This window comes from Bombus pyrosoma, linkage group LG3, assembly GCF_014825855.1.
Source record: "Bombus pyrosoma isolate SC7728 linkage group LG3, ASM1482585v1, whole genome shotgun sequence".
In the NCBI taxonomy this organism is placed as follows: domain Eukaryota; kingdom Metazoa; phylum Arthropoda; class Insecta; order Hymenoptera; family Apidae; genus Bombus; species Bombus pyrosoma.
In genome coordinates, this window is record NC_057772.1 from 10,511,860 (window position 1) to 10,532,749 (window position 20,890).

The window sequence follows — 20,890 nt, forward strand, 5'->3', positions numbered from 1 at the left end:
GTCATAACAGAGGTTATAATATTATTTTGAATTTAATGAAAAAAAACAATTTTAGTGCTACCATCTAACAATATTTACGTGAAATAACGTTTAATATGCCGGTAAAGCTAGGCGTGACAACAGTTATATCTATTTCCATTGACTGTAATATTATGCAAATTGAGTGACATTGTTTATTTATCAAATATTCTATCAGAAAAATTAATAATTTAAAATTAAAACCATTTAAGATGTAGTTCTTAAAATTATACATTTTCTCAATTTTTTGCCACTTTCTGGTTATTGTTTATCACAGATTGTATTGTAACACGTGAAGGTATCATCTGATTTCATTATCGCAATCATGGAAAGTGATGATCAAGGACAAGTTTTTGATAATGAAAAATTTAATGATATACACGTAAATGGGAAAGATAACAGTTTGGGAGAGAAGGTTATGTTATAAAATTGATTTAGTTAGAATATTTTTAAATTTGTATAATGGAAGAGAATATATAAAACATTTTTTTTTTTAATTATCTTATCTTTCTTTTTAATTTATGTTATATCTTATTTAAAATATGACAATAAAACATAATATATTACTTTTACTATCTGCAATTGTAATATTTGAAAAAGTTGAACATACACTATTATACAATATGTAACATAAAATTTAATTTATTCTTATCATATTGTTAATAATAAAGAAACGTTATTAGGTTTTGTCAATAAGAAGCGAGGAAAGCATTTTTAATGAAGCATCAAAAGAAATTGATAATTTTATGAAATCAAATATAAAAACAAAAAAGGATTCAATAGAACTAAACAATGATAATGGAACTGGTACTATAGATTGTTCAGGACAAAAAAAATTAAAAAAACAAGTTCAAACTGGAGAGATTACACCCTTTCAAGCAATTGAAAAACAGTTTGATTTGTTAAAAACTAAAGGGTATATGATATTAATAAAATTGTTATAAGTAAAAATTATAAAAACTAAACTTAATATTCATTTTTCAGGACATTTAATAAATCCTCTCATTTACTTGATCTTGAAAAATACCTTCGACAGCAGGCTGAACTTGCCAAACAAAGAAAACGTTTGAAAGAAAATTCAAAGGCATCTAAGTATACTAGTAATAACACAGTAACAATTAAAAAACCAAAATTATTAAATACTCATCCTAAAGAATTTAAAATAGTGAAAAAAACAAAAATCAAAGCTAATAAGAAGAAATTAGTTTCTGAATTTGATACATCAAAAAGCTTAAATAAAAACAATGATATTAATTATGAAACAGAAAATAGTAAGTTTAATAAAGTTGAGAATTCTACCAAAGAAGCTAAACATTCAAAAAATGAATTCATTTCCTGTAATAGTTCCAAAGGTAATACTAAAGAGACATTGATTGAAAATACAACAAACATTAAATTTGCAGATATAACCAATGATTCTGAAAGTGAATATGTACCGAGTGATGAACAAACAGATTCAGGTACATATTATCACTAGTTTAATTTGAAACTTAATATTTATTAATAAAGCATCGTTTTTTTTTTTAATTTTATAGCGGATGAAGAAAAATCATGTAAAAAGAGAAAATCTCTTACCAAATCTGTTCATACAAAAAGAGGTAAACATAGTGATTTATCTTAAAATTAATCATTATAATATGTCACTTTTATTAATTATTAATTTTATTATTTATTAATTAGAGAATTATGTGAATTTTAGTTTTGGATGATGGAAATGAAGAGATGTATAGAGAAAGGGTAGAGAATAGTGGTTATCCAAAGGATGAACCACTACACAAAATAGATAATTTATTTAAAATCCCTCAATCTATATGGAAAAAGTTATATAAGTATGAATAATTAAAAGACTGTTATATATATATCTATTATGTGTATATATAAAACTGACTAATTTTTTTAGATATCAGAAAGTGTCTGTACAATGGTTGTGGGAACTGCATCTTCGTGGCTTAGGAGGGTTACTAGGTGATGAAATGGGTTTGGGAAAGACTGTTCAAGTAATTGCATTTCTTGCAGGTTTAGATTGTAGTGAATTACTGTCAGATGGTGGAAGGTACATACTTTCTGTTTATCGATTATTTTAACAGAGTCATAATACATATTTAATCAATAATAACTACTTATTCATAGGTTCAGAGGTTTAGGACCAACTATAATTGTTTGTCCAGCTACTCTAATGGAACAATGGGTAAAGCATTTTCATGAATGGTGGCCTATTTTAAGAGTGGTTGTTCTACATCAATGTGGAACTTATAACGGTAAGATAAAATTATCTGTTACTTACTGCATTAACATATGATAATAATGTGATATTTTATTACTTTTATATTATTAATAAATATCTTTTCAGGTAATTTGGAGTATTTAATGCACTCTTTAAAATCTGGTGGTGTATTAATTACTTCTTATTCTGGTATGCTTATACATAAAGATTTACTTGTAACCAGTCAATGGCACTATGTCATACTTGATGAAGGTCACAAGATAAGAAATCCACAAGCAAAGGTAGTTTCTTGCTTTTAATCTGTGACGATTTTACAATTAGATACAAAAGCAATTACAACTGAATTCTTGTAGATCAGTAAAGCAGTAAAGGAATTCTCTACACCACATCGACTTTTGTTAACGGGTAGCCCTATGCAAAATTCCTTAAAAGAACTATGGTCCCTCTTTGATTTTATTCTACCTGGCAAGTTAGGCACTTTACCTGCATTTTTGGAGCATTGTGCAACCCCTATAACTCGTGGAGGATATACGAATGCTTCTCCTTTGCAAGAAGCTATCGCGCTTCAGGTCGCTACAATGCTTAGAGATACTATTACACCATATATGCTCCGAAGAACAAAAAATGATGTGCAACATCATCTTAGTCTACCAGAAAAAAACGAACAGGTTTGTTACACATTAGGGTATTTTGTAAGAATTTATAATTTCATATTTCAATTCATGTTTTTTTTAGGTACTGTTTTGCAGTTTAACAGGAGAACAAAAAGAACTATATAAAGAATATTTACGTTCTGCAGATGTTAGTTTCATTTTGCATGAAAAGAGTAATTCAGTAAGCAGAAGATACAGGGCTCGCCTCCTCATAGCATTATCAGTGCTTAGAAAGATATGTAATCATCCTGATTTGTTTCTTTATACAAATCCAGTTGTAAGTTTATAATTTATATATTTTATTTAAATTATAATTTAATTTATATTATAATATTTATATCATGCAGCGCGCTAATATTCATTGTATTTAATTAAATGTATATTTAGGATTCAGATGAAGACATTGATGTATCAAATGAAGCATTGGAGAAATTTGGATACTGGAAGCGCTCTGGTAAAATGATAGTGGTTCGGTCCCTTCTTAAAATTTGGAAAAAACAGGGACATAGAGTACTTCTTTTTACTCAAGGGAGACAAGTAAATAAGCTATATAATTGTTTATAAACATACGTTATGTACAAAATAATGTATAACAAAGTTTTATTTGCAGATGATGCATGTTTTAGAATCTCTAGTACAAAGCGAAGAATATTCTTATTTAAGAATGGATGGAATTACTTCTATGTCACAACGACAAGAAACAATTCGTTTATTTAATAAGGTATATATATATCGATACACGGAAAATGTATTTTATTAATATTTTAAGTCTTTTTGTAATTTGATCTTTTTCATACAGGATCCATCATATTTTGTGTTTTTGTTAACTACGCGTGTTGGAGGTCTGGGAGTAAATTTGACTGGAGCAAATCGAGTAGTTATTTATGATCCGGATTGGAATCCAGCAACTGATGCTCAAGCAAGAGCACGTGCATGGAGAATTGGACAAAACAAAAAAGTTACCATTTATAGACTTATTACTGCTGGTACTATTGAAGAAAAGGTAAAATTTTAAATTTTTCTTTTGCTGAATATTTCGAAGTATTTATGAGATAATGTTTTGTTTCAGATGTATCACAGACAAATATTTAAAATACTTCTTGCAAATAAGGTTTTAGAAGATCCACGTCAACATAAATTATTTAAAACTTCCGATTTAGTTGAACTTTTTAATTTTAATGAATCTATCAATAATAATTCTAGTGAAATAGATCAATTATTCGGACAATCTAGACTAGTTTCTTCGTCTACCAAATTTTCATCTAATAAAATTGAAAAAATGCGAAAATTAGCAGCTACGCTTAGTAAAAATATAAGTCAAAATACCTCAAACTCTACATCTGTAATACAAATAGCACACGCTACAGAGAATCATTATGTTTCAAGTTGCCATAATAATAATATTGATCAAGATATTTTAAAACACAATTATGAAATATTCAAGGATAATTTAACAAAAGAAGGTATTAAAAACGAGAGTAATCTTCTTAAAAAAAATGAAGATGTACCTTTTTCTGCAACTCAAGAAAGTACCAATGACAACAATATCCAAAATAAAATTTCAAAAAATATTGAATACAATGCAGACATCTTAAATAATAAACTGGAAGATGAAGATCATACATTAACAAGTAGATCAAATTCTGATATTAAAATACATGGAACATCAAATAAGGCTACTGTACAATGTCTATCTAATGATGCTAATATAACTGAAATTTTAGATAGAAGTAACGAAACAGTAACATGTAATATGAATATGAATGAAGATACATTGTCAAAATTAAATAAAAATCATTGCAAAGAAAAAAGAAAAAGAAGTTCACGATTAGAAGAGCATGCTGCTTCAGCTCTATTTGAAGGAGAACGTGTCTCACATTTAATTGGACGACGTCTTGGACGTTCTCTGACAGAGGAACCTAAACCAATTGAAGATGATCAATACGTCTTAGAAAAATTATTTGCCAAAGCGAGTAATTATTCTCTTATTATATGAGCGTATTTTCTATTAGAATTTTTTATATACAATAATAGTAAAATATATAAAATATTTTTCCTTAGGCGTGACTTCTGCTTTTCAACACGAAACAGTATTATCAAATTCAGAATATAATTCTGATGACAAAAATCCAATGCAACGATTAGCGCGCGAAACAGCGCAAGAAAATATGGACAGTATTCGTAAATCTCGTAAATGGTGTTGGAAACCCATGTGGAATTCTATGTCACCAAAAAATTACTGATTTTTATACATGTATATAAGTTTTTAACATTTAATTTACATAATTTATTGAAAGTGATTCTTTATTCAGTGATCTTAAATTTTCCAATTAAACAAACAAATGAATTTCCTTAATATTGATCTAAATTTATGTTTACAGAAAAATAACACTTTTTTGAAACTAAGTCAAGTATATAAGTACAACTCAATGAACATTTATGAACTTAAAGTATTTTTCCAAAACCTTATGTTAAAACAATCTTTTTTGTATTTCCATTGTAAATTAATTTCTATTTTTTTAATTGTGTATAAAATATTGCGTTAATATATAATCATTTATTAATTAAATATTAGACTATTTTTGTATATTAAATATAATGATATATTATTTTGTAATGTATTTCAATGGTTTAGAAACAATAACTTTTTCATTTTACTATTTTTAAGCATACAATAATTTTACCCCACTATATTACCTATACGAAATAATTTATATCTTAGGCACTTACATGTAAAAGATAAATTGGAAAGTAATCGACAAATGTACATATTTTTACAATAAAAAAATGCTGCTCTCTTTTGTTAATTAGATTAATCAAATATTTTCTCATGTATTAATCTTTCTTATACTATCTATAATTTTTTCGTAATTACAAATAAAATAAGTTACAATATGTATATACACATATATATATACGTATTGTAATTTATTATTCATTAAATAGTCACTAAAAAATATAAAAGCTTATCTGTATAAACTAAATTTCTATTTACATTGATTCTTTACTACCTTTTACGTTCAATGTCTTAGAAATTCTTCCAATGTAGGACCACCTCTACCTAAAGGATCTTCAGGAAACATAACATAATTTCCTACAAATGTTGGGATCAATAGTCTCTTTTCAATTGTATCACGCCATTCTGGTTTTTCCAAATATAAATCTCTATATTGGTCTAAAGAAACTACGATACCTCCACACATTGTTGCATATTCTAATATATACCTAGAAGTGATAAGGAATACCATTTTATAAGATAAATAGTTCTCACAATAGCTAAAAAGAAGAACAATTTACCGATCATCATAAGGAGTTATCCGTTTACCACCGATAACACGACTTGGTGTAAAAATTACTATTCCATCTGTGTATAACTTTTCAAGTAATGGGTGGTTTAATGATCTTCTATGATGAGGTACAAATACTTTAACAGAATGACCCCTCTTTTGGAAATACTCTACGACTATCTTGATTCCTTCCTCCGCAAATATTTTATGTTTACGATACCTAGAATATATTAAATTTTTGCTGCACGTATAATTATAATACATAAATTAAATATAATCTTCAAATAATCAATCATCATACGCCATAGCTATATTGTTGCCGTCAATAACTATCTCCCGTAACCTATTAAGTGGTTGAGGTACAGATGATCCAGTTGTAGATAATTGAGGATATGACATAAAGCTAGGCTCAAAAGTAGTTTGAAATCCAGGATTAGAAAAGTCATATAAATTAGAATAGTTATATGCAACTGGCATATTATATACAAGTGGTAATGTACTTGTACTAGATATAGTATGTATAGTAGATGTATCAAACGTAGTGGATATAGTAGGTATAATAGGTGTATTAAATGTAGTGGATATAGTAGATGTAGCAGATGTATTAAATGTAGTGGATATAGTAGATGTAGTAGATGTAAATGTAGATGTAGTATAGTTTGTTACTGGTCGTCTGAAACTTCTTAATCTTTGAGTTGTCTTTGGTTTTGTCATCATAATGTTTTTGCTTATATTATGAGGTTTAGGAAATTTCAATCTACGTTTGCTGAAAGGTAAACAAGTTTCCGCGCTTTCCTCTTCTTCTTCTTTTTTGTTTTTTGCATCCTTCTCAGTATTTGTTTCATATTGTTCCAATATATCTTCATTGGATTGTAAGCAACTAAGATTGTTTTTATTTGGTGTAGTATCTATCATAAAAATTCTGTCATTCTTCTTTCGATTTATAGGTTCTTCTTCTGATTGATTTACCGATGGTACAAAAGTTTTTATGGAAAGTAGAGAAGTTTTTGCACATGGTAAAATTTTCACAGAATGTGGAGGAATTTTTGCACATGGTAGAGTTTTTACAGATAGTGGAGGAGTTTTTGCACTTGACACAGGAGTTTTTACAGATTGTGGAACAGTTTCTGTAGAGGGTGCAACAGTTTCTGCAGAGGGTGGAACACTTTCTGCAGATAGTGGAACGGTTTCTACAGATGATGGAATAGTTTCAGCAGATGATGGAATAGTTTTTGTTGATGACCATACCACAACAATATCATCTAAACTTTGATTTATAGAATCTGATACCAAAGCTGTAACAAATTAAATTGCAATAATATTCTTAGTTAGAAAAATGTTATTATTTTGTAGGAAACATTTTTTACCTATGTTTTCATCATCTAAATCAATAATTGTATTAGATACTGAAGGACAAATTGAATTATTTTCTGACAATGCAACAATGTCCTTTTTCCTTTTCTTCCTTGGAGGTCCTTCTACTGTAGTTTTCATTTGACTTAATGTTTCATTTGAATTACATTGAGGATTTCCTTCACCATTTATTGACAAATCTAAGAATCTCTTTCTTGTTTCTATTTCTTGTTTACTTTCATCATCTTTATTATTTGATTCATTTTCATTATCGCTTAAAATAATAACGCTATCTTGTAAAGACTCTTTTGCAAAGCAAAAAGAATCTTTTCTTTTGTTACAAACTTGGTTAGTATTACATAATAGTCGTTTTTGTGCTTGTGCCCATCTTTTGCTACTACAATTACAAAAACAAATACTTATGTGTATATATATGTCTACATTTTATACATATCGTACAAATTCTCTTTACATTTTCCATTACCTTAATTGGATATGTCTCAGTGGACTTTCATAGAATGTTCGTTTTACATTTTTGTGTACTTTTTTTTTTCTTGAAAATGCTTTTTCTTTCGTTGGTTTTGGATTTTCATAACAAATTATAATAGAGTTGTTTAAAGTGCTCATTTTTAAATCATTTTTTAAATATTTCACCTTCTTTAATTAACATTTACATGCTATAAAATAAAAATAAATGAAGTTTCGTTTCTTGAAACATATGTAAAACAGTTTTTAAATATCACTTAGTATTAACAAGAGATTTATAAAATAGTAATCCATAATTCTTAAATTAATAGTAATTAAATTAATAGTTTTAAAATATTCGATATTTACAAATAAGATATTGTATATTAAGTATGAAATGAATCAATACCTGTAAATATTTGTACTTTGGTTATCAATAATATCGTAAAATTATACGAATCACCAATACCACTTAAATTCTCTTATGACGTTCACAAATCTTGTATATTTTTGACAGTTAAATGTTTGTATCTTTCCGTCATTAATCTTTATTTAAATTCTTTTATAACTTAACCTAAAAGTACAAAAATAACAACATAACTCTAAATTTTAAACAAATTGAAATTCCTTTAGAGAGTATATACCCATTCATATCTTTGCGATAAATATCATTTAATTTCCTTGATTATTTTAATAACTAAAATTAATATATTTCTTTATACCGTTCTACTGTATTAAATTTAACTTCACCGAAAAATTGAAATGATACTTTCATTATATCATCTGTTGTTTATCTTCTTGTTATTTTTATGAACAATGCAAAAAACAAAAATAAAGTAATAAATAAAGATGTAAATATTATTAGGGACAGAAAACTGGATAAATATGAAGTACTACATATTGCATATACACTAAATACGTTACGAAATATCATTATAGTTACAAAATATCAATCTCAAGAGTGTTAATAGTAGATACTTAAATGCACAGTACACAACACCAAAATTAGTTAGTTACCATTAATCCGTGAATATATAACATGAAATATAAGAAGACACAAAGTAAGTGATAGAAAAATAAACATAAAATAAATAAAACTTTTAGATTTGCATGAAATAGATGTGAAATAGGTTATACAACAATTGAGCGGCAATGCGTCATTACTGATTATTAATGTCAATATGGCTACAATAATATAAGCTTATCGCTTTACTCTTTACGTGCCTTAGAAGATTCAAAAATGGGAAAACCCAGGAAAAAAGTCGAAATTTTCAATCACTTTGTCGATCTACTGTCGGTCTATATACAATGCTTCAAGTTAGACCGCGATGGCAGCAACCAATTACGAACACGGTAAATGTGTAATGCGAAACAGAGATCATCGATTGGTCGAAATTCGTACAACGGCGGAGGGGAAGGGAAGTGAATGTATGCTAGTCTGGCCCGAACGCGGCTACATCCCCGTGTCAGATCAGCGAGCAAGTAGTAACGCTAACGTTAAAATTTTGTCTTTTGTTTAATTCATTTCTATTTATTTTGCCGGTAATCTGGTTGAGTTCGAAAATTGTGGCATCGTTGAAACAAGCGGCTGATGATACGGGGATCGGGCCAAATAATACAAGCATCGGTTCCATGATAAATTTTCAGTGTGATCAAGTAGTCGAAAGCGAATTCAGGCAGCCTTCAACGTAAACAAAAATGGAGTTAGGGGAGGGAGACGCGCAAATTTGTCGACTTTGCGGTCAGTGCGAGAGTATATACATCGACGTTTTCGGTGAGGAAGGCACCAAACGATTTTTAGGATTAAAGATCCACACAAAAATCAACATTCTGGTGAGTACAAATGTAAGAGGTGTGTCATGGGGTCCGGGCCCCGTTTGTAGTTAGAGGAGGGGGTTAGAAAAATGGCCGGAGGGGAGAAGAGCATGAGAAGAAAAGATATTCTTTCTTTTTTTGCTACCTTTTTTCTATTATATTTTATTCGCATTAATTTTCACTTGTGTAGTTTTAGTACTAATATCATATATATTTCTATGTTTTATGTTTGTTTTGAGGAAGAAATATTTATTCCAGTTTCATATTATTATTCCAAATGTATGTCAAATTGTTTACGTAGACTTAAAGACTTCTTAAGTAAATCCTAAATAATTGTATGTAATATGTTTATGATTTAGAGACATGTATAATTATATGTTATGATTATATACTGTATAACAATGACTATTTTATTAAATACAAGATATCTAATTTGTAAGTAATTGTTTATTATCCTCATATTGGTATTCTTTATTTTATGATTGTATTATGTTTTATATCTTTTTTAAAATGAAATATTTTGTAATCAATGTTTTGTAAACGTAATTTGTTCTTGGAATCTGATTAACAAAAAACTGAATTTGGATTTGAAAGTATTCATCTTTTTAATCTATCTTTATTTTTTCAAGTGTATATAAACATAAGAAAGTAATTGTTAATTCTATATCCAATATTTTTTACATAAACATTATATATTTGTTTTTAGATATTTGTAATTGGTTATTAATATTTTTGTATTTACACAATTATAATGATAAGTATGAATGTTAGCAATATGTATTATTAGAGTGGGTACCAGATTATAAGAATTTCCAGAATGGTGTATCTACAGAGCGGTAGGGTTTTAATTAAATTGTTTATATATTCATAACTGTTCTTTAACAAGACAAAATATGGTTTCTCAGTTCAATTAAAATTTGTACAGAATCAGATCTTCAAGTAAGATTTTAAAAATCACATATATTTAGTATTTAGATATTTTGTTTGAATCGCAGATAGATGAAAGGGATCCTCTGCCCAAGGCGATCTGTGTTCAATGTCTGGGCAAGCTCGAATTCGTTTGCGACTTCCAAGAGGAGTGTCTTCGCACCCAACAAGTGTTACGCGATCGATACAATCTACCACCCTTAACAGAGATTGTAAGTTCGTATTCAAATTTAATACATAGCTCTACCGCTCATCTATGATGCTACCAGAGCATGCAGCTCACTTTTTTCTTTGAAATTCAAATAGTATAAAGTGGTATCATCTGGTATTTTGGTTCATAAAACAATTTTCAATCATAACATAAAAAATTGTTTATTAAATATGCAGTTTTTAATATATTTGTATTTATAATAAAAAGTATGTACCACAAATACCGGATTGAATTTATTTTCTTCAATAAAACTATTTCTGGTACCCACTTCTACTTTTATTTCAATCTATCTCTAGGCTGAAGTAAAGACTGAAGATACAACACCAAGTACATCAACAAACAACAACAACAATGAAACCAACAAAAATCTTAATTCTCCTAATGATGGGAGTGTTAAAGAAGTAGAGCAACGTGTTTTAAGAACAGCTACAAAGACTCAGAGAAACTTGAGGAGTCAACAACAAGTAAAAGGCAATGAAGAAGCTCCAAAAGAGCAGAATAATATTCAAAGTACAAGTGGAGACAATACAGAGAATATACAAATTGTTCAAAGTTCTGAAACAACTCCCACGCGATGGCTTAGAAGTAGACAAAGTACAGAAACAACTGCTGCAAACGAAACAGTGACTGATACGCCAATCGCAAATAGACTTAGAAGTCATGATAATACTGCCACAGAAATAACTGTTAGTCCACATAATAGCCCTAATGAAATTGGTGAGAAACTGGTTGGAAAGCAGCAAGATCCACACACTATACAAATTCCAACATCAGCATTAAATAAACTTCTAAGTATCGTGTCAAACTCTCCAAACATCGAAGTTTCTGTAAAAGAATCCCGAAATCAAAGCAGCGACATTGAAGATATTAGTTTTACTGTAGAATTATGTAAAAAGGAAAGTGATGATGTAGCTACTGTTCGAGCGAGAGTATTTCCAGATCAGGGTTCCTGTTTGGTGGACAAGGCAATCGTTGGTCTTTTACAAAATCAAAGTTGTGTAGAAGTAAATAGTATAATAAACACCATTATCAACAGTAGCCTGAAGAATGGCAGTTCAACGAAATTGAAGGATTCTGCTGAATTCGAGCAGAAATGGCAGGCTTCTCAGAACCCAGAAGAACTTTTCAGGATCGACGGAGAAGAAATTCGTGTCGACGATAACGTCGAACATGTCGTCACGGATAATCAAAACGGCTACTCTTGTAAATTGTGTTGTAAGTTCTATGAACGTAAGGACAAATGTATGGTTCACGTGAAAACCCACCTCGGTATTAAGCAGTATACTTGCATTTTGTGCAACGCTAAATTCGTATGCAAGTCCGATGTAATGAAGCATATTCGATGCTCACATACTAATCCTAGACCGATACAATGTCCAAAATGTCCAAAAAGGTTCAAGTCGAAATTTTATTTAATGGAGCACGACAACGTGCACAAAGGTGTGAGACCTTATTCTTGTACAGACTGCGGTCAAAGTTATCATCACAAAGTGTCTCTACAAATCCACATGAAATCACACTTACCTCCGCAGAACTTAGCTTGCGAATATTGTGGCAAAGTGTTCCCGTACCGTACGAGATTGTTAAGTCATATAGCTAGCGTACATTTAAAAAATCGTCGCAATTTCAGGTGTCGATTCTGTTACAACCTGTATTCAAGTCTTTCAGTTTTGAATGAACATATTAAAACGCGTCACGCGACTACATACACTTGTGAAGTTTGTAGTAAAACGTTCAAAGTCGCGTCCAAGTATAAGGCTCACGTGTTACAACACTCAAATCCTAAGCCGTTCGTGTGCAACGTTTGTAACAATAGATACGCCTCCAAAGCATTCCTAAACGAACATCTATTGAAGCACGAAGGGCTGAGGAAACATATCTGCCAAAAGTGTGGTGCAAGATTCGCACAAGCTAGTCATCTGGCTGCACACCGACACGTGCACGGTGAAAAAAAGCATGCCTGTCCGGAATGTGGACGAAAGTTTAATAGGCGTGATAACATGAAGGTACATAGAAAAAGACACTTTGAAGAAAAAAAGACTAGTAATAGCAAACAGAAGAACGCATCTAGTGGCGACGTTGCTTCCACTGCGTCCAACGAAAAGTAACGGTACTGACATAACTCTCATATTTTTTTTAAGACTTAACTTAATTCGTGGGTGAGCTAGGGCTTTCCAAAAGAGACGTTTTTTTTAACTCTTAGTCAAACAACGTTAAGTTAATCGATAAAGCATTAGCTATTCAATAAATTAAATTTTTCAAAAATATTGCTGCAAGAATTAAAAGTAAAAGATTTTTTAATCACGAAAAATTCAGCAATATTAATCATGAGATATTGATTAATTTTACTTTTAAATTTTGGAGTAACTTATATTATCGGGTGAATAATTGCAATAGGCATCACTCAATTTTTTTCCTCTTTCGTCGCTCGTTTTTCTTTTTGTTTTTCCTTCCTTTTTCTTTTTTTACAGTAAGTTAGTCGTCATTTTGTACATAATGTAGTAGGTGTGCATTTAAGAGACTACTGGTATCTCCTAAGTATTTTTTCCATTTACATATACTACATTAGAAAATATTTTTGCACGTGAAACATTATTGATTAGAATTTACCAAAGCTATAATAAAGACAAGCCATGAAACATGACAGAATATTGGAATAAGATATAACAAAAAGTAAAAAAAGAGACATCACGATTGATACTTATAATTGTAAGGAAGCCAAAGAGTATTATTGGATTCATTTTTATGGAAAATTTGTATATCTATCGCACAGTTAGCTTTCTAGGAAAGATTAATTCATGAAAAGGTGTAAATACAGGGCTTCCAAAGTCAAAAACTCCGACCAAGAAAGAATATAGAAGTGAAAAAAAATATTTTCTACATATTTTTACATGACTGTTTTTAATAGAACTGTAAAACTTTTAAATAATACATGTATAAAGTGTATTTTATTATATTTTCGATTCTATTTTATATGTAAAACTACATATGTATATAGATGAAGATTCAGAACAAAAATAATGATTCATATAAGAAAATTGAAAATTTGCAAAATATATTATTATTGATTGATGATGAAAAGTCTTTAGATTTAAGTGGACTATTGTTTCCGATAGATCTTATATTATTAAAACTAACGGATATTTTGCTATAAGGGTAGCGTATACAATAAATTATGTAAGAAAGCATATTATGTGATTTGCTAGAAAGAAAAACGTAGAACTATATCGTAAGTGCCTTGGTCAACTCAATATATATTTTATTCATGTATTAAGCAAGAGCATTGGTGAATGAAAAAATCGTTAATGATTCTTTGAGTACGTATCACGTGCAACATTGATCTTCCTTCAGAGGAAAATTAGTCGTAATTCTTTGTGCTCAAATTGTCCTAATATAATTTAGGAACTATATTGAATATTTTGAAAGGGATGTTACATGAAATAATTGTTAAGTGATAAAAGATAGGAATAATTATAATTATACATTTTTTCATTATTTTTACTTAGAATGTAATAGTTTTATATGGAGCAGAATTTAGTTAATGATGATAATAAATTGATAATGTTTTAGTTATTATTTTATACAATGCTTCAGGATATTCAGTATATGTATAATACTTTAACTTTTTTTTACGAAGTGAAACGTTCTACTTGTCTACCGCGTTTCCAAGAGCGCAAAGAATTATGTATGAACTATGATTATTACTTTTTCTCGGGACAAATTGTTCCCCGTGAGAACTGTTAATAAAATCGTGCGAAGGATATTACGTCTAACATTTAAACTCTTTCCTCAGATAACATAAGTGATAAGCAATAATTATTATTTTGTACAAGACGTTTGTTAAACCAATCTATTTTTCCATTTAGTAGGTAATAAGTAAGTCGATATATATATTGTATATATATACACTATATATACTGTGTATATATCTTAAGGTAAACATTAATATGTTATTAATGTGCAGTATGAATTAGCGTATATAACAATTTTTCGACAATAAAGAAAAAAGCATACATTTGTTTAAGGATTCCACAATTTTTCTCAATAAAGGTACGATATTTTTGGGACCGCTAATTATTTGATTTTCAGCCTTATTTTTCTCCATACCACTTCTAACTCATCTTGCATGGTAATTTATTTTTATCTTGCATGTACATAAAAGATACGAGTCAACGAGGTTTGTTCTGTTACTAATATAATTCCTCTGTAGAATTTTAAATAGTAGAAATAGCAGTATATTATTACTAAATTTAAAGTCATTTAGATTTAGTCTTATTTGATTGCAAAATAGATTGTGATTAATTGGGGTATATCTTCTAGTAAAGTATTGTGCTTTTTTTATGCTATCTATAAAGATAACGTGGATCATTCTTTGGACACAGAAGTTTCTTTTTGTTGTTTCAGATAAAGAAGAACGATGGGCTGCCGCAGATTGTTTGTTTGCGATGTTTGGGCATCCTGGAATTCTTCTGCGACTTTTACGATCGCTGTCATCTGGTACAACAGGAGTTCTTGCAGGCTGTAAGCTATTGCAACTTGATACATTATCTAACTAAAATCTCGCATTTGCCTATATCTACTTGTTGTTAGAGAAAATAAAATATACCAATATTTTTTTTTATAAACGAACGAAGATACCTTTAAAATGATGAAGAGGATAGACAAAAATTTTATTATACAAAATTAAAAAATTTGGGACATTCACGCGACATCATATAAGCTACACTGGAAATGGATTGTATAATATTTGTATTTTATATATTATATTTTAAATAATAGTTGTATATTTATATATTATTTACTAAAGGGTGTTTATATTTTTTTAAATTAAATCGTATACTTTTTTCATATACGATTAATTTAAAAGGTATTTAATTTCAAGTTTGTAAAACTTGTCGTATGAAATACAAAGACAATATGAACGTAAAAGCGCTGCTTTTCATAAGATAAGTTGTATGAACTTAAAGCTAAAATACCTTTTAAACTTATCGTTTTCTGTGCTTGAATACTTTTTATAGAGAAAATTGAGCCTATTATAAAAAAAGTGTATAAAAAGATATATAGGTCAATTTAAAAAAAAAGATAGAAGTGACCTCGAAATCTTTGAAATTCCTCCGCTTCCGGAGTAATCCACGTATATCGTTTGAAACAATTTAGACGGTTGAATAACATTTTTATATTCATATGTGATATAGAATATTTCGAAATTAATATTTAAAATCTTAAAAAGAATAAGATTTAATTTTTGTATTCATTTGCTGAATATGATTTTAAGAACATTTTGATTTCACTGATTATAGCCTACGTAATCAAAATACGTTTATTTTCTTTTTTTTTAATTATAGGATTAAAATATTTAAAAGCTAATATTTCATTTCGTAAAGATTGGAAAGTATTTTGTTTCTATTTTATAGAGTCAAAATATAACAGATGAGAAGTTCCAGCAAGATAGCGATGCTGAATCTGATAAGGAGAACGCTGTTCCATCTGCGAATGAGATGAAACGGAAAGCTAAAGCATTATCACCTGAAAGTCTAAAGGGTACAAAAAATTATCTGTCTGAAAATAATACGTCGTACTACAGGACTGAAAGAAAAGAAGAAAACGTCAATCTCGTAAATAATTCTCCTATTAATGATGTTCACTCGGTTACACAAACTACGGTACATTTAAGCAATGTAATTTCATGTGAAAAAATATCGGGGAGTGACCAGCGTGATGCTAGTAATTTAGAAGAGAATACAAACAATTTAAAACATAAAAATTTAAACGACAATATATCAAAAAAGACTGCAATTTGTACAAGGCCAACGAATAACTTGAAGAGATCGCAAAAAGATGAGGAGGACATTAGTATAAATACATATCAGCCTGTAGGACGTAGAAAAGGACGGAAAAGCAAATTGACGAGGATGAGAGGAGACAGTTTCTCAGCAGGCAGTAGAAAAAAGAAAAAGAGGGAAGAAGAAAAAGAAAAGATAATCCAAAATGATATGGATAAGAGTGATAGTTTAAATAGTAGTTTAAAAAATTTGGATAACAAATGCAAAAGAAGCTGTCTACATGTTATTTATGATAACGATAAGTCCAATAGTGTGATTAATAATATTGAAACCTCCTCCAAACCACAAGTTGAGCAAGAGGCAGTGAAGGAACAGGTGGCAGTGGTGGACACATCCTCAAATATAATTTATACCAAAGTTAACGAACCTGATATTGTATACATAAATAATGAAAATCATCATATTGGTGATGATTTAGTAATTAATAAATTAAGAGAAATGGAATCTGACGGTAAAAGCACAGAAAAACCTGGCAGCTATTTAAACAATACAGAAGATTGGTCTGCAAAAAGTAAAGCAATATCAGTTATTGTAAAACAAGAGAAAGGAGAAGCAGAAAGTACTCCTCCTAGCGAGGCTGAGAAGACAAATCAGCTTGTTTTGATTCCTAATGAGATACTAATACAAAAAGATAAAACTGTAGTGAAGAATCATGATCAAAAAGGAGAAAAGGTAGATTTAACGCGGATATCTTGTTCATTGGAAGAGGAATCTGAAAAAACTGAAAATAGTGAGACTAATTTAGTAACAGTACAAAATATTATTAAGGATTCTGATGTTTCTAATAATCCGCAATCAAAAATACTCACAAAACAAAATCGTGTGACCGTTATAAGGTCTTCGCAATCTAATGAATTATCAAATCCAAAGATGATGCAGGAAGATTCCACAGAACCGTGCATTGCAATAGATGTAATAGACCAAAGTACTACAAATGAGATAGAATGCAACCTCAGCAAACGTTCATTATCTCGAGTCAGTAAAGATGGTTTTAATAAAATTAAAAGTAAAGATAGATCGTTTGGAAAAATCTCCGAATTGATAAGTGACGAACAAAAACAAGCTATTGAGACTTATTATACGGTGGACATGTCGATTGTAAATTTGGCAGAAGTACAAAAGAACATGACGATAATTAATAAAAAGAATATACGCTGCAATATTTGTGGTTCCCTTTATCTCAGGATGGATAAGTGTCAAGTAAGTTGTACAAATTATTTTTATTATACGTAAGAAATTATTCAAATTTGTAATAAAATACATAATAATAGTCATATTGAATTCTTGTAGGTACATATTTGGGGACATTTACAAATGAAGCCCTATCAATGCAAAGCTTGTGACTTTGCCACAGTTACTGTTACCAATGTTCGATGCCATATAAGAAAAAGTCATTTAAAAATTAAACCATTCGCGTGCCATCTATGTGAAAAACGATATGTAAATGCCATTTTATTAGAAGAGCATATTAATACTCATACAGGTGCCCGTCCATACAAGTGCAAGCTCTGTGATTTTGCAAGTTCCAGTAGACAAATATTAAGTTATCATAATGCTACTCATAAACCAATGAAGGTACCATCAATAAAATTGATTAATCTACTAAATAATATATTAATTAACTAAATAATATATTAATATATTAATTACCGTATTTTATTTATTCATTTAAAAACTGTTATAGGATATTAGCTGTAAACTTTGTGGAAAAGAGTTTTATTCAAAAAGCAGATTGCGTGCACACATGATCGTACACAACAAAGATAAAGCTGTTATGTGTAAACTATGTTCTGCTTATTTATCTAATGCAGAAGCATTAGAAACACATCATAGAAACATTCACATGCAAGATTATGTATGTAACATATGTGGCAAACACACCAAGTCAAGAAAAGCTTTACACAATCATCAAAATGTAAGATATATTTTGTTAATTTATTTAAAATTAATTAGTTACTGATTTGGAATATAATTAAAAACACAAATTATATTCATAGGTTCACGCTGCTGCAAAATACAAATGTACTCTATGCCCAAATGTGTATAAGAGTAGTCAAATACTAAAAGAACATCTTTTAAAACATGAAGGTATTAGAAAGTACAAATGTAATGTCTGTGAAAAGTCATTTGGTCAGCAGTCTCATTTAGCTGCTCACATGGCAGTACATAGCAAAATTAGGTATGGTTTCTAATAGTTTCTTAATGGTCTCTTACTTCACTGAATTCTGAGAAATTTACTAATGACTGGAAGTATTAGAACTAATTGAAGTATTTAAGTTTGAAATACTTTTAATATTATAATAACAATGTAAGATATTAAATGCAGTATAAAACAATTAAATAATTTTATTTTTCTACTAAGGTATTTAAAATATATAAATATATATTGAGTCATTTGGCGGACAATATGTCAATAATCTTTTAATATTATTTACTTATAATATATGTCTTATTTATAGATTTCATTGTCCTGGATGTGACAAACCTTTCAATCGTCTGGACAATATGAAGATACATACTAAACGATGTAAACCATTTTTGGCGAATCCAGAGCTAAAAAATCTTTTAAGTAGGAGAGAAAGGACTATATCATTCAATAATATAGCAGAATTAACTGCAGAACTAAAGACTGGTAATATGGCAAATTCTATGTCTCAAGTTTCTCTAGAAAACCAGAATGATGAAATGTTAGTAGTAAAGACTGTGGAGGACGAACAAAAGACTGCATTAAATCTTTGCAAATTAGGGCTAAATATTTCTTGCTTTGAACCAACAGAAAAAACATGGAATTCTGATAAGATGTATAATGAAGAAGTAGTAATGAAATCTTCTGAAATCAATGCAATTAAAGTCACAAATATCAATGACAGATTAATTCCAGAAAATGAAAATGTGTTAATTCTTGAAAACATCTTAGGACCAGAAAATTATTAATATCTTTTTTTTATTAAATTACGCCTATTATTTAAAAGTAGGATTTTAAACATTTTATGTTTAACAACTTTTGATAACTGTTTGACTAAATTTAGATGATAATTAATGTTTAAGATTTAATATTATATAATATTTTTATACGAGAAATACAGTTTGTGATCAATCGACTATAGATTAAATAGATTATCGTATGAAAATCGATTTGCACGTTAATTTGATTACTACTGTTCATATTCGAAACAGTACGTAATTTATCATTATTTTATTGTTCGTGCATTTTGATGATTCTAAAAAATTATTTATCTTGTCTTGATAATAAATTAATTTCAAGACTAAAGAAAATTATCAGTATAAACCTATTTTTCTACTTATGGAAAGGTGTATCAATGCGAGTTGATACACTCTTACGCTTATTTAGTTATAAGAAAAAAGGGAAGACTGATTAAATTTATAATTGCAAAAGTTCCTATTTAAAGTAATTAGGCTGAAAATATATTCATTCACGCAGGAATGATTTTTATGTGAAAGTATATATTATTAAAATCTCTTTATAGTAATTATTATCATAGTAATAACTTTTTAGTTGTTCAATTTTTTATATCAGAGTGACAAGTCACACGAAATGCTTGCCACTTAAACCAAATAAAGTATTATTTAAAAAGAAATTAAAAAATAAAGACGTTTTAATATCCATATCCCAAAAATTTAGTCTATAAAAATGATTTTACTAATACTGTTTATCTATCTTTAATTCTTTGCAAATAAAATGATTCCAAGCCGAACACTTTGTGGAGTCAAGCAATGATAGTCATTTGAAATTCTCTAGTGGGTGGGCGAAAAAGTATAACTCAAATTTTCGTCAGCAGGATAAGTATACTAATATTTTCTACTACATTGCTACTGTCTTTTATGGTTCTAATAGTACATGTTAATTTCATTTCTTTCCCACTCTTTTACCTGAAATTTTAATAATATATCCAAAATCTAATACCTAATCTTACATTGCATTTTAAATGTTACATGTGCTTCCCTGTGAAACTAATAACTTTGACTTACATCAAAGAAAAGATTTCCTCTTTGCTTAAACTCTCTTGCCCACCCGCCAGAGAATTATTAGCTCAACATTGAAATAATAGCAGTAGCTTTTCCGAATCTATTAT

The 20,890-nt window shown here is 29.1% G+C and overlaps 3 protein-coding genes across 11 annotated transcripts; 2 read left to right on the plus strand and 1 right to left on the minus strand.

The window, feature by feature from the left end:
• Positions 1-90: 90 nt before the first annotated feature.
• Positions 91-5,702, plus strand: LOC122577944 (DNA excision repair protein ERCC-6-like). Of its 4 annotated transcripts, XM_043749677.1 has the most exons (16): positions 92-433; positions 702-934; positions 1,003-1,289; positions 1,422-1,478; positions 1,554-1,616; positions 1,718-1,847; positions 1,919-2,071; positions 2,149-2,276; positions 2,369-2,523; positions 2,596-2,910; positions 2,978-3,172; positions 3,283-3,432; positions 3,506-3,616; positions 3,695-3,898; positions 3,965-4,868; positions 4,957-5,702. In XM_043749677.1, the coding sequence occupies exons 1-16, from the start codon at positions 344-346 to the stop codon at positions 5,136-5,138; spliced, it is 3,357 nt and encodes a 1,118-aa protein (XP_043605612.1). In that variant the 5' UTR covers positions 92-343; the 3' UTR covers positions 5,139-5,702. The 4 variants fall into 4 exon arrangements, with proteins under 4 accessions (XP_043605614.1, XP_043605612.1, XP_043605610.1 ...); XM_043749679.1 differs by having other exon boundaries at positions 91-433; positions 1,003-1,478; positions 3,965-4,864; positions 4,957-5,099; XM_043749675.1 differs by having other exon boundaries at positions 1,003-1,478.
• LOC122577946 lies at positions 4,684-9,178 on the minus strand. Of its 4 annotated transcripts, none has more exons than XM_043749686.1 (7): positions 8,410-8,587; positions 8,020-8,212; positions 7,550-7,932; positions 6,484-7,477; positions 6,193-6,402; positions 5,907-6,120; positions 4,684-4,814 (listed from the first exon to the last, which is right to left on the minus strand). In XM_043749686.1, exons 2-6 carry the CDS (start codon positions 8,160-8,162, stop codon positions 5,916-5,918), a joined length of 1,935 nt encoding a protein of 644 aa, XP_043605621.1. In that variant the 5' UTR covers positions 8,163-8,212; positions 8,410-8,587; the 3' UTR covers positions 4,684-4,814; positions 5,907-5,915. The 4 variants fall into 4 exon arrangements, with proteins under 4 accessions (XP_043605621.1, XP_043605619.1, XP_043605618.1 ...); XM_043749684.1 differs by lacking the exon at positions 4,684-4,814 and adding an exon at positions 9,018-9,178 and having other exon boundaries at positions 5,526-6,120; positions 8,410-8,574; XM_043749683.1 differs by lacking the exon at positions 4,684-4,814 and adding an exon at positions 8,645-8,901 and having other exon boundaries at positions 5,526-6,120; positions 8,410-8,574.
• On the plus strand, positions 8,928-20,379 carry LOC122577945 (zinc finger protein 354A-like). Of its 3 annotated transcripts, XM_043749680.1 has the most exons (9): positions 8,928-9,061; positions 9,230-9,833; positions 10,811-10,954; positions 15,358-15,474; positions 16,368-17,996; positions 18,087-18,371; positions 18,481-18,711; positions 18,794-18,975; positions 19,256-20,379. In XM_043749680.1, exons 2-9 carry the CDS (start codon positions 9,699-9,701, stop codon positions 19,728-19,730), a joined length of 3,198 nt encoding a protein of 1,065 aa, XP_043605615.1. In that variant the 5' UTR covers positions 8,928-9,061; positions 9,230-9,698; the 3' UTR covers positions 19,731-20,379. The 3 variants fall into 3 exon arrangements, with proteins under 3 accessions (XP_043605615.1, XP_043605616.1, XP_043605617.1); XM_043749681.1 differs by lacking the exon at positions 10,811-10,954; XM_043749682.1 differs by lacking the exons at positions 8,928-9,061; positions 9,230-9,833; positions 10,811-10,954 and adding an exon at positions 13,070-15,003.
• The last annotated feature ends 511 nt before the right edge of the window (positions 20,380-20,890 follow it).

Bases quoted from the DNA above. Each gene is read 5' to 3' on its own strand.
- LOC122577944 (XM_043749675.1), top strand. From the start codon at position 344: ATGGAAAGTGATGATCAAGGACAAGTTTTTGATAATGAAAAATTTAAT. The intron at 1,479-1,553 runs GTACATATTATC...TTAATTTTATAG, and splicing joins TGATGAACAAACAGATTCAG to CGGATGAAGAAAAATCATGT. The intron at 1,617-1,717 runs GTAAACATAGTG...TGTGAATTTTAG, and splicing joins ATCTGTTCATACAAAAAGAG to TTTTGGATGATGGAAATGAA.
- LOC122577946 (XM_043749686.1), bottom strand. From the start codon at position 8,162: ATGAGCACTTTAAACAACTCTATTATAATTTGTTATGAAAATCCAAAA. The intron at 6,403-6,483 runs GTATGATGATTG...AATATATTCTAG, and splicing joins GGCAACAATATAGCTATGGC to GTATCGTAAACATAAAATAT. The intron at 6,121-6,192 runs GTAAATTGTTCT...TATCACTTCTAG, and splicing joins ATAACTCCTTATGATGATCG to GTATATATTAGAATATGCAA.
- LOC122577945 (XM_043749680.1), top strand. From the start codon at position 9,699: ATGGAGTTAGGGGAGGGAGACGCGCAAATTTGTCGACTTTGCGGTCAG. The intron at 10,955-15,357 runs GTAAGTTCGTAT...TTGTTGTTTCAG, and splicing joins TACCACCCTTAACAGAGATT to ATAAAGAAGAACGATGGGCT. The intron at 18,976-19,255 runs GTATGGTTTCTA...TCTTATTTATAG, and splicing joins GCAGTACATAGCAAAATTAG to ATTTCATTGTCCTGGATGTG.